The following is a 12,995-nucleotide window of genomic DNA, read 5'->3' on the forward strand; positions in this document are numbered from 1 at the left end:
GTGGAATACACTGAATTCAGTAGACACTGTAGCACTCAGAGTTGCAAAATAAATTCTCCTGCCACTTATTCATGTGTTTACTTTTAAATGTGTGCTCATCTTGGATGCCCCTCTGCACATTCCCAGCAAAGCAACATTAACATTTGTTAACGATTCATCCCTGCCTCACCTATTCTGCCAAATGCCTAACTAAGATGATGAGTTTTGCCAGAGTACCTGTGGACCTGAGCTTTGTAGGCTCAGAGGAGGAAGAGACTCCAAACCAAATGAAGCTTCAAATGAATGAAACACTTGTCCTGCCGACCCCTGGCACAGAACCCCAGAAATCATTAGCCAGGAGCGCCCAGGTAGCTGAGATTGCTGGAGAATAAGGAACAAAAAGGGAATCCTTCACAAAGCTCAAATCTTTAGCACAAAAAAAAACTTTGCAGATTGAAACACAGGCAGTTTGAAAGGGCTGTGTTATTTCTTTTGTATGTGAAATTCAAAACTCCCCCCAAAATATAACCAAACAGTATTTTCTCTGAAAAAGAATCAAATAATTTTCTGCAGTAGTAAATATAAATAAAAATAATAATCCTAAGGTAAAACTGCTCATTTTGCACATTTGGTAAACTTTGAATTCCAACTGTTGCTCAAAAGCAAAGGCATAATGTCTTGGGTGATATTGTGAAACTGGTGATTTTAAAGTCAGTTTAATGAAACTGTTAATTTCACCCATCTGGCTTAGCATATGCATTTTTTTCTAGTCAATCTGTAACTAAAAACATGCCTTGTTTATGGAGATTAATGATTTAATGAAGAAACAAACAAACAAAATAGAAGAAGCAGCCATTTTCCCATTTTCTTTCTTTCAGCACCCAAAGCTAAGAAACAAAAGCCACCACCACCACTAATTACCCCTTACTATTTTCCATGTAGCCCAGAATCATTTATTTTGCTTTTTTCCCCCTTTTTCACAGTAATACCATAAGGTCACCGTTTGTGTGCTCATCTTTAGAAGAGGCAAAAAGCAGAATGTGAGAAGGTAGCCACTTGCTAAAGGCCCCGGAGCTGGGACCAGCGTCTGTTTGAGAAGTCAGGAGCAGAAAGGCACCTCATTCCTTGTGAGAGGAATGGAGACATCAATAGGAAAGTCATTTTTAGTTTCAAGCTTCTGAAAGGTGTAATGCATCCAAAGTAGAAGTTTGAAAGGGGAAAAAAGGAAAGGAGAAAATGTCACTTAACTATTAAAAGGAATGATCTACACCAAGTTGACTGGTTTATAAAAACACAGGGCATTCCTCATTTGCACTCTGACCTGGAGATCTTCATTGGGCTCACAGCCTGCTTTCTTTTTCTTTTTCAAAAAAAGCCTATTTGGGCCATGTGCAGTGGCGCACGCCTGTAATCCCAGCACTTTGGGAGGCCGAGGCGGGCAGATCACAAGGTCAGGAAATCGAGACCATCCTGGCTAACACGGTGAAACCCCCGTCTCTACTAAAAAATAGAAAAAATTAGCTGGGCGTGGTGGCGGGCGCCTGTAATCCCAGCACTTTGGGAGGCCGAGGCGGGCAGATCACGAGGTCAGGAAATCGAGACCATCCTGGCTAACACGGTGAAACCCCTATCTCTACTAAAAATACAAAAAAAAAATTAGCTGGGTGTGGTGGCGAGTGCCTGCAGTCCCATCTACTTGGGAGGGTGAGGCAGGAGAATGGCGTGAACGCGGGAGGCGGAGCTTGCAGTGAGCCGAGATCGCGCCACTGCACTCCAGCCTGGGCGACAGAGTGAGACTCTGTCTCAAAAAAAAAAAGCCTATTTGTATCTTTCTATGTACTGTGTAAATTTTCTTTTCTTTCTTCTTTTTTATTTTATTTTATTGAGACAGAATCTTGCTCTGTCGCCCAGACTGCAGTGCAGTGGCATGATCTTGGCTCATTGCAACCTCCGCCTCCCAGGTTCAAGCAATTCTCCTGCCTCAGTTCCCGAGTAGCTGGGATTACAGGGATGCACACCGTGCTTGGCTAATTTTTTTTTTTTTTGGTAGAGACAGGATTTTGCCATGTTTGCCAGTCTGGTCTCGAACTCCTGGCCTCAAGCAATCCACCCACCTCTGCCTACCAAAGTGCTGGGATTACAGGCTTGAGCCACGGCGCCCAGCCTATTTTATTTTATTTTTTTTAAATAGAGACAGGGCTTCACTATGTTACTTAGGCCGGTCTTGAACTCCTGGCCTCAAGTGATCCTCCCGCATTGGCCTCCCAAAAGGCTGGAATTACAGGTATGAGCCTCCGCTCCTGACCCCGTATAAACTTTCTGATTTTACACGTCATTTTTCTCCCTGCCTTCTTCCTTTCCTTCCCTCCTTCCTCCATCTCTCTCTCTCTCTCTCCTTTCGGAGCTGTTATTCTCTGAGCAAGAAAAGCATAGCCCATTGTTTGTTTTCTTGGTGTCTCTGTGTATTTTTTTAAAAAAACTATATGTATGCTTTTTCAAAAAAGATAATAAAGATGATGGTTCTTCAACAAACAGGGAACACAGCTCTTAAAAGGAAACAGTATCCCAATGTTATTATGTAACATAGTTGTATTTCTAACATCTCCACTCTCTGCGTTTTAAGGTCTCCAAATAAACATCGCAATTGTTGGCAAAAATAAAGTCAAAAGCAAGGTAGAGCTTCGCTAGTGCAGCCAGTCACTCCTTGGCGTATTGTGTGGGGACACCTCTGCCCCCACACTCAGCACTCCGGAGCCTGGGGGCAAGAGGCAGGCAGTGGTCCTGAAAGGGGCACAGATGGTGTCAGCCCAGGGAGCCGAGCCCAACCTTGGACCTGGCCCCATCCCAGAGAACCATTTGTTGGCAGACCCTGGACTTCCTTTAGCCACAGGCACCAACTCCCTTGGTCAGAGGTGCCTAGTGCAGATGAAAGGCAGGAAAGGAATAAATAGGTCTGGCCTTAGGGCAGATGTCCCTGGGGCCATGCTGCCCAGCTCCCCCCTCCCCTCTCTGCCTTCATGTCACCTGTTCAGTGCCTTTGTGTCCTTCCTCACTGCTCCCTGCCACAACCAAGAGCCCGGACTGCCACTGCCATCCCTGCAGCCTCTCACCAGCCCAGTCCTCATTGCCTCTCTTCTCTGGATGCCAGAGCCCCATTCAAAGGGTTTTTGAATTCAAACGGCTCAGTTTTGACAGGTAAGGTGTGACAAGAAAGTAAAAGAAGGAAATGGCCAGCACAACTCTTAAATAATGAAAAAACATGCATACTAAAACACCACCGTACTAGCATTAGAAAAAGCCCAAATGCTAATAGGGCAATTTCTATGCTCTGGCAGGAGCCATTTTCCTAGAGAATTGGAGGTTCCCCAGGAAACAACATAGAATTTGACCAATCAGAGTCCCCTCTTCCAGAGTCCTGAACGTGGGGTCTCATGTTGGATGCCACCCCAGAGTCTAGACGGTGGTGAACTACGGGCCACAGCAGCACAGGAGAATCCCTGTGCCAAGCAAGAAAATCAGGATGCAGAGCAGAGGCCCTGGAATGCCCGAGGCAGCAAGGGGACTCGGCCACATCTATATGCGCTGCAGTTGGGAGCCCCGAGTAGCCCCGCCATGTTTAATTCAAAGGCGTGCCCGTTCTGGGAGGCGAGGAACGGGTCCTGTTATACATCAGAGAAGAAAACACCAGTGGGAACAGCTGTGTCTTATACCAGGTTAGCGCATCAGCTGTCAACTCTCAATGAGCCTCCCTCCTCTGTACACCCTGGCACTTGGCACAGAGTTGTGTGTGGGCTGGTCCACGATTCTCACTGTGGTCGCCCCAGGGCCTGGCACCATGTGGGATGCACCCAGTACATGGGTCCTGAACTGGGTTTACAGGTACCTCGTGGCTGCTTTACATCTTGGAACCTGTATATCTCAGCAACTAGATTACAGATCATATGAAAGCAAGAACTATGACGGCTATATTTCTAGGATTCTTTTGTAAATGAATGTGCACAGACCTGAGCAGGATTCTGGTCTACTACTGTTGACAGCGGAAGGCTAGCAAACAGCGTCCTGGTAGACCTGAGAAACAGAACGATGTTTACGGAAGTGTCTACCGAGAAAGAGCAGCCGCTCCTCAGAGGAAACAGGCTGAGGGAGAGTGGGAGAAATGAGGGAAATGTGGAAAGAAGCAGAGTAAGTCCATAGAACTCTTAGCTGTCTGGATTGGAGCTGCAGCTTGGCTAGCGCAAACCTTGAACTTGGGTCTCCTGGAAGTCAAATTCCTCATTCCTTCAGTGATTCATTTACCCAACAAAGATGTTTTGAGTACTAACAGTGAGATCACTTATTCATTTGGGCTGCCGCCATTCAGTTACTAAACAAATATTTATCGAGGCAAGGGTCTTAAAAAACAAACAAAAAACAACAAAAAAAGCAAAACCCTAGATACTGTTCCTATCTTTGAGGAGTTTTCTTTTCCTGTTTTTTTGTTGTTGTTGTTGTTAGTAGCCATCCTCATGGCTGTGAGGTATAATTTATTTTTGTGCAGTAATTTATATATTGGAGAAAGTCTGGTTTAACCGGAATTTAAAATGCAATGCTTTTATAAAGTGACATAATGTCTACGAAAGAACTTAGTGAATAGAAAGATACCATATGGACCCGGAGGATAGGTTCGCCTGAATAGAGCTCATCTTACTCTGCCTTGAGTTGCACCATTCGGTCCTACACGTGTCTCCGTCGCTCACTCCGTGGCAAGCTTGTTAAGGGTGGTGTAAGAAGTGGAAGGATCCAACTTATACTTTGAATTCTCGACAGTGCCTGCAACAGTGCTAGGCATATGTTAGCTGCCTATGCCATATGTTAGTGAAGTGATCCTTCTTCTATATGACCACACATGGCGTGTTTGTGCCCCATACTCACCAAAGAACATACCTCATCCACCCACACTCCTCAGTTTGCCTGCCTGGCAAACAGCTGTTATGTTCCCACTCAGATACCTCTCCTCACGTCATCTCTCCTGTCTCCCCAGGCAGATGGCTTTTCTCTGATGCCCCCCTTGCCACAGTGTAGGCATCCCCTTTACCAGAACTACCATCCTGCATAATGACTGTCGACTTTCCTGATTTCACAGTAGAGCTTGGATGTCCTCAAAGACAGGGTTGGGCACAGGGGCTCACACCTGAAATCCTAGCACTTTGGGAGGCCGAGGCAGGGAGATCAACTGAGGTCAGGAGTTTGAGACCAGCCTGGCCAACATGGCGAAACCCCGTCTCTACTAAAAATTAGCCAGGTGTGGCTGCAGGCATCTGTAATCCTAGTTACTCAGGAGGCTGAGGCAAGAGAATAGCTTGAACCCGGGAGGCAGAGGTTGCAGTAAGCCAAGATCATGCCACTGCACTCTAGCTTGGGCAACAAGAGCGAAACTCTGTCTCAGAAAAAAAAAAAAAAAAAAAAAAGGCTAGGTGCAGTGGCTCATGCCTATAATCCCAGTACTTTGGGAGGCTGAGGCAGGTGGATCACTGAAGGTCAGGAGTTCAAGACCAGCCTGGCCAACATGGCAAAACCCCATCTCTAATAAAAATACAAAAATTATCTGGGTGTGGTGGCGAGCGCCTGTAATCCCAGCTACTCAGGAGGCTGAGGCAGGAGAATCGCTTGAATCTAGGAGGCAGAAATTGTAGTGAGCCGAGATCCGCCACTGCACTCCAGCCTGGGCGACAGAGCCAGATTCTGTCTCAAAAAAACATACAAACAAACAAAACAGGAAATAACAAGTGTTTCTGAGGATGTGGAGAAATTGGAACCCTTGTGCACCGTTGGAGGGAATATAAAGGGTGCAGCTGCTGTGGAAGACAGCATGGAGGTTTCTCAAAAAATTAAATGTAGAATTACTATATGACCCAGAAATTCTGCTTCTGGATACAGTATATATCTAACAAAAAATGAAAGCATGGTTCTAAAGAGATATTTGTAGGCCCATATTCTAAGCAAAGTTATTCACAATAGTCAAGGGGTGGAAGCAACTCAAGTGTCCATCGATGGATGAATGGATAAATAAAGTGTGGTATAAACATGTCATGAAATACCATTCAGCCTTAAAATGAAAGGAAATTCTAACACACACTGCAACAGAGGTGAACCTTGACGACATTATGCTAAGCGAAATAAGCCAGTCACCAAAAGACAAATACTGTGTAAAATACCACTTATATGAGGTATCTAAAGCAGTCAAACTCATTGAAACAAAAAGCAGGATGATGGCTCCCAGGGTTTGGGATGGGGGCAATGGGGAGACGTTTACTGAGTATGGATTTTCAGTTTTGCAAGAAAAAAGTCGTGGAGCTCTGTGGCACAATGTGAATATCCTTAGCGCTGCTGAACTGTGTACACCTAAAACTGGTTCAGATGGCAAATTTCGTTATGTGTATATTAGCAAGAATAAGAATTTTAAAAAGATAAATCACAGCCCTTAAAGAGGAAAAGTGTAAATATTTGGCAAGTCTCTTTTGTAATAGAATAATACAGTTATTCTGGGAACAACTCAAAGGTGCTGACCTCACTGGACGGGAATGTGGAGGACACTCTTTTCCACTTCCCACTGGCTGTAAATGAAGCCAAAGCCTCCCCACTCTCGACCCCCTGCAATGTTCCCATCTCTGCTTTGAAGTGTGTTGTTGGCTGAGATAGTGAGCAGATGATCCATCTAAAATCACACAGTGTGGGGGGAAGAAACGCTCTCAGGTCTGAAACGTGCATATGTAGCGGCCTGGAAGTGGAGTGCTGGCTGTGTCTGTGAAGAAAAGCTGCTGGCAGGGAAGAAGATGACTCTCAGACAGAAACAGAAATTACAGCCCATTTTCTCTTGCACCATGATGTCATCTTATTTGTTAAAAATTCCGGAAAAAAAAATCCACAAATTAATGCCCTTTGGGGAAACTATGGAAGCTGATGTTTTCTTTTACATTAGCCTAAATGACTCTCATTCAAAACACAGCCCCATTTTGATTCTATCCTGGCTCGTAGGGGGCACTCAGTCAATGCTTGTTCAGTAAATGAATGAATGAAAGGTTGTGAGTAACTTCAGAACACACCCACTCAGTTAAATTCCTTATCTTTGTTACCACGCCTATTCAGTGCCTACAGTAAGAATTCCAAGCATCAAACATCTCATGCTTGAATCCATTCTTCTAGCTTATCTCAGATATGAAAAATGTAATACAATGAGGATGTTCTAATAAAGTCTATTAATCAACAGGACAGGACAGGTCAGGGCAGCAGCAGAAAATAGAATGCAAACGCAGTTCCTATTAACTAGAGTCATCTGAAGCCCGCCGGAGCCAGCTAGGGCCAGACGCCGTGGGCAGGAAGAACTTGGAACGAAGGGTATTTGAGGAACTGAGAACGGCGATAGCGTCACACTCGTCTTACTACGGTTCTTTTTATAGGAGATCAGAGTAAAGACGTGTTGGAAATATAAACTCATTTTTTTTTACCCTCAATTTACAAAATCAAGGTTTTTTTTTTTTTTCTCAGCCTTGTTAGGAAGCTGGGTGCAACATAAGACACCAGTCTTTCTCCCAGGTTTGCTGGAAGATGTTATGATAGCCCCAAGCAAGGGCACTGTGCCAGGTAGAGAGATGACCTTAAGGAGTGTATGCCCCACCCCTGCAGAAGGCTCCCCAGTCCTTCCAATGTGACCTAGAAAAAGAGGCGCTGAAGGCAAATGGGGCCCGGGGCTTGGTTCTAGAAATTCACCTAAACTTCGGTTCTCCCTCCCTGCCATCTCCTAGGCCAGGGAAAGGCAGGGAGAAGAGGAAGGCAGCTGGCCATGTGCCTCTGGAAGCAGAGGCTGTGGTGGCATGGGAGGCTGGCAGGTATGGTCCCTCGGGGGAAGCTCCTTGGTGCTGTTCTAATTTGGCACCAGAAGACGCCAATGGCAGGTTAGTCATGAACGGTGGGTCCTAAAGTGGCAAATCCAGCTTTGGGTCCCCCTCTCTCCCCACTGATGGGGGCCCCAGAAGTCTAACGGAGGTCAGCAGAACAGGCTCACTGTGTGGGAATCTAGCGGTCCTGCAGCGCCCATACCCAGGGAGTCTTAAGGTAAGGGGACTTATGATTGGGGTTTTTAATTAGATTTCGTTACCAGGTCTCCATGGAAAACAAATCATTCTAAATTCTTATAAACAAAATTTTGAGCTGCAACAATAACATGAAAACATTCTCATAGACAGTATTTACTTAAAAAAGAATGTTTTGTGGAAAGGATGCACTCCTGTTCCCAATCAGCACAACTATTTTTAAGTAGGATCAGAACTCTCGTAAAGACAATTTTGGTGTGGATGTGGTCTTAGTCCATTTAGCCTAAACTGTCCAACATGCGTCTCCTGTTTGCGGGTCTTGGGGCATGGGGCTTCGTCACCTCCAGACAACCATCCAACGGAAACCTGGAATTATCTCTGCCCAGTAATAAGAGCAATAACATTGACATAGCAGTGGTTCTCAGCTGGGGGTGATTTGGCCTCCCTGGGGACTTGGGAGCATTTGGCAATACCAGGAAATATTTTTGGAGAGGAGGGATATTGGGGAGGTGCTTTTGGTGTCTAGTTGTGGAGTCCAGAAATGCAGCTAAACATCCCATAACACACAGGACAGCCCCCAACAAAAAAAAATTCTACAGTCCAAAATGTCAATATTGTGAGATTGAGAAACCCTGCTTATGTAGGGCTTACCATGTGCTGATACTGTTCTAAGTATATTGTATATATATGAAATACTTATTAATAATATATAATATACTTATATAAGTATAAGTATATACCTATATACTTATATATTACATATTTATATATTATATATTATTATATGATATATTATATAATGTAATATACATATATTATATATGTATATTATATATACATACACACATATGCACACACATATACATACACATATATGCCTATATATACATACACATATGTAGATCAATTTATTGAACCCAATACTAGAAGACAGATACTATTATCATCCCCATTTTGCAGATGAGGAAACTAAGGCTCAGAGAAATTAAGTAACTTGCCCAAATCACACAGCTAGTGAGTGTTAAAATTGGACCCAGGCCAGCTGGCTCCAGAGGCTACGCCACTCATTACACAACATGACGCAGCCTCCTGCCTACTTGTCCTTTGTGCCCACATCCAAGCAGCCATGGAGTCCCTCAGAGCCCATCTCTACATCCTTCAGCTCTGTTCCTGTCACCATGTCCCACTCAGGCCTGCATCCACTCCTCAAGGGACCATGGCAATATATTCCCTTCTTCCAGCTCCACCCGCTTCTAATTCACCTCCCTGCCATTCACTGCCACCAGAGTGACCTCAAAATCCCAGATCTCACTATGTCTCTTCTTCTTGCTTGAAACCCTTCAACAGGTCCCTGTCACCTGAAAGGTAAAGCCCAAACTTCAGGATGGTGTCTGAGCTCTCGTTGGAACAATCACTTTGCAGGGCTTCTCCTGCCTCCCCATTGTCACGGCACCATCATGCGACATGCTGTGCTGTTACCACCTCTCAGGGTCTGCTCTGCCTGCAATTCCCACCCCCAACTCTCTTATCTGGCAAACACCTGCTGGCCTTTCAAGAATCAGTCCCAGTGTCTCCTCTTCCAGGAAGCCTTCCCAGAACACCTCAGCCCTCCAGGTAGAACTGACCACTCCTTTCTTTGTGTCTCCACCATTAGCTTCTATACCTTTAATAAAATGCATTACTATTTTTCTTTGCTTTCAAGTCCATTCCTCAAGGACAGAAGCATTGTGTTACTTCACATATCTCTGAAGTCTAGCCAAGCAACTGAGTAGTCACTGAGTAAGCATCAGAAGAATGAATGATAAAATATCCTACATGACTTGAATTCTTTGCAGGATGGTCACTATTTGCAAAGGAAATCTATGCTGTTAGACACTGCCATTCTTAGGCGGTGGGTACAATGTAAGACACCAATCTTACATGAGGCAGAAGTCAGTTTCTGCATCGCCTCAACTCAAGATCTGGTTCTATGCCCAGGACTATGTGGAGTTGCCTCCCACCACTAAGACAGTTGGCAACTCCCTGCTAGGATCCTCTTCACCAGACCGAACATCTCCAGCTGCCTTTCCTCTTCCTAACAGGCATGGTTTTAAGATCCCTCATGTCCCTAGAATATGCACTGAATTACTAAGCAAACCCAAATTGCACTGGGCCTACAGAGAAGCTGGTGGCATCTGGGAAGTTTATGCAGATTCCTGAGATGATGCTTAAAGTGTACTTCAAATCAGAGGTCCCAAGTTCAAGTGTCTGTGGGCTCAGACGGGTCAGATCCATGAGTGAAGTAAGCAGGAGATGATGAAACAGACAGGAGGGGCTGTGGGTAGACAAAGTATGCCTGGTCTGAGCCTCACCTCCACGATTGCTGCCACATAGGAGAAAGGCCCAGTCTTGCCAGATCTTTGTTTTTTTCTTCTTTTTTTTTTTAAAAAAGCTAGAAATTTGCATTTTCATACAAGCTTTTTAGATACACATAACTGATGTTTTTTAAACATATACAACAAGGTATTTTCCAAATCAACTGCATCTGGGGCTGGCTCTGGCTGCGGCCTGTCCATTTGCCACCTTGGCTTTCAATAAAGAATTGCTTGAGCGATTCCTAAATTTCAGTCTTTGCATTTAGTGCTGGAAGTGTGCACAGATATATCGAGAGTTGTGGACATACAAGGGCAGAATTTAAATCTGAAATTAAACTAAAACACTGGGGTTAAAAATAACTTTAAGGCACAAATCACCAAAGAGGGTGAGTGAAACAGAGAAAAACAAGGAGCCTTTCTAACCAGCGCCTAAAGCCAAGGCAAAGACTCAATTACCGGTCAGCAGATCCATCTCCAGCAATGCCTGGAACAAGCTGGGGTGTTTGTCTTTCAGCTCCTTCTCCCAGGGGAAGGCTCTGCACATCGAGGGTCTCCCATACCTGCGCTGGAGGTCCAGGTAGGAGTTGTGGAGGTGGCCTACACAGAAGAGGAAGCAGAAGATATCACACCCTTTAGCAGGAGATAAGACTCACTTCCCTAAAGCCCTTCTTCCTAAGAGGAACTAGAAAGAAGAGGCCAGACTTGCCATTACTGGATGTTGGTTTGGGTCCTTTTGGGATTTGAAATTGGCTATGATGCTTTTGCCTCCAGGTCACAAATTCAGAGCCAAGTCCATGAGAAATGTGCCAAAGTTGCTGATGGCTGTTGAAGAATTCTACAGAATGAGCAGCTGGCCTCTGACCGGTCCCCAGGAGGCCAATATCTAGGCCATTTTTTGGCATGTGAGTTGAGGAGCAAAGCACAAAGACCCTCAGGGAGGCAAGGCAGTTGAAGATGATAGGAAAATCTTCCTAATGCCACCAAACAGATGGGTGTGCATGCCTGGCCTTCTATCTCAGGGTATGTCTCCTGAGAGTACATAAGTTACCAAAGTCAGTTTCTTTCCTCTTTGGTTTATTACTATTCCTATATATCTTCCCCCTCCTGTTGACAGCATCATATTTTCCGGATGATTCAGCAGTGAGAGCAGCAGCTGGGGACCAGTATAGCCTATTCTTAAATTGAATTGCAGAAGCACTGTCTTTCCACACTCACCTATCACCATCTGTAATCACTACCTGGGACCATTTCATGTGAACCCTATTGGACTGGGGCATGTTTGAGATGCATCCCTCCCTCCACGACCTGGAATGAGAAGTTCCGCTCTGGAGATAGAGAGACATATGGGCAGGACTGAAATACTCAATTCGCTTTTGCTGATGGCAAAGGCCCCACAGGAATTTCTCTTCCAGAAGGAACATATGTGAGTAACTCTAGTGCCACCATATCAAACAGCAAGATCCACAGCACAGAGAAATGTGTAAGTGCTAGATCCAAGCTGGAACACTGGCGAACCAGACAGGACCAAGTTTTGTAACTGATATAACACCCTGTGTGAGTAAAAGGATGTCTGTGCAAATATGAGCATGCATGAAAGCAGTCTATTTGAAATTCATTCCTTCTGTTAAAAATTACCAATGTCTTCGAGAATGAGTCAATTTCAAGGATTTAAAAAATAAAACCGAGCTCCAAACAACAAAGTCACCATTCAACATTTCTGAAAGCTAATATTCAGATATTAATGGCCCAAAACAAAAGTGCACTGATGGGGAAACATTTCTAATGATTAATTTATTTTCCAGTTCATTTTTATTTTCTTAGGCTGGCCTTATGGATGGGAATAACGCCATGCGAAGGCACAAAACACTCGCTTTCATTTGTACTTGTAAACTAGATTTTTATGGTTGGAGCTATAAGATGTTTTGGTTCTTCTTGGCTGTCATTGGTCTTGGTAGAATCCAGGTGGAATGTACAATTTCACCTGTATCCACCAGTGGAGGGCTCAAGGTCACACTTGTCCCATCTGGCATCTGAGCCAAGTCATATATGTTTAATTTTAATCCTGTTATGGAGAAGCCAAACATGTGTTTATGTAAATGCACAGAGCTTAAAACAGCTCCCCTGAAGCTCAACACTTACATGCTTCTTGTCTCTCGCCCCCGTGCTTTGCTGCAGATGCATACACAGATACTATTTCTTGAACCTCAGCACACCTTTCATAATATAACTTGATTTGTTCAGCAAGTTGCTTCTCAAAGAGGGGATTAAAAATCTACAAGAAGGCAAGAAAGTCAAATGAACAACAGTTGTCATCAAATATCCATCCACCTCTAGGAGGATGTGTTTGGGTTGACTTTGTTCTCCCATTGACATCTCCAGGTGGCTTGTTTATACACATATCATCCACTCTGGATTTGCAAAGCAAGGTCATTGGTATTAATTCAAGGACACGCCAGCTCTGATGGCTTCCCTTCAGCTTCTCTTTGTGTCCAGCTTCTTAAATGTCAGAATTTCCCAGAGACTGGGACTCTTCCCTCTTCTTTTCTCTGGCTGTACTCTGTCCCTAGAAAATCACACTCACCTCCCCCTTCAA

At 44.5% G+C, this 12,995-nt stretch overlaps 1 protein-coding gene across 2 annotated transcripts in view; it reads right to left on the bottom strand.

The window, feature by feature from the left end:
- Nucleotides 1-12,995, bottom strand: part of SEL1L3 (SEL1L family member 3) — a 116,123-nt gene that overhangs the window by 60,420 nt on the left and 42,708 nt on the right. For both annotated transcript variants that reach the window (XM_019025686.4, XM_055385547.2), the window contains exons 8-9: nucleotides 12,542-12,674; nucleotides 10,859-10,999 (exon numbers count right to left, since the gene is read on the bottom strand). In XM_019025686.4, coding sequence (XP_018881231.2) covers nucleotides 10,859-10,999; nucleotides 12,542-12,674 — 274 coding nt within the window. The remainder of the gene's footprint in view (nucleotides 1-10,858; nucleotides 11,000-12,541; nucleotides 12,675-12,995) is intronic.

This window comes from Gorilla gorilla, chromosome 3 (genome assembly GCF_029281585.2).
Source record: "Gorilla gorilla gorilla isolate KB3781 chromosome 3, NHGRI_mGorGor1-v2.1_pri, whole genome shotgun sequence".
Lineage (NCBI taxonomy): Eukaryota > Metazoa > Chordata > Mammalia > Primates > Hominidae > Gorilla > Gorilla gorilla.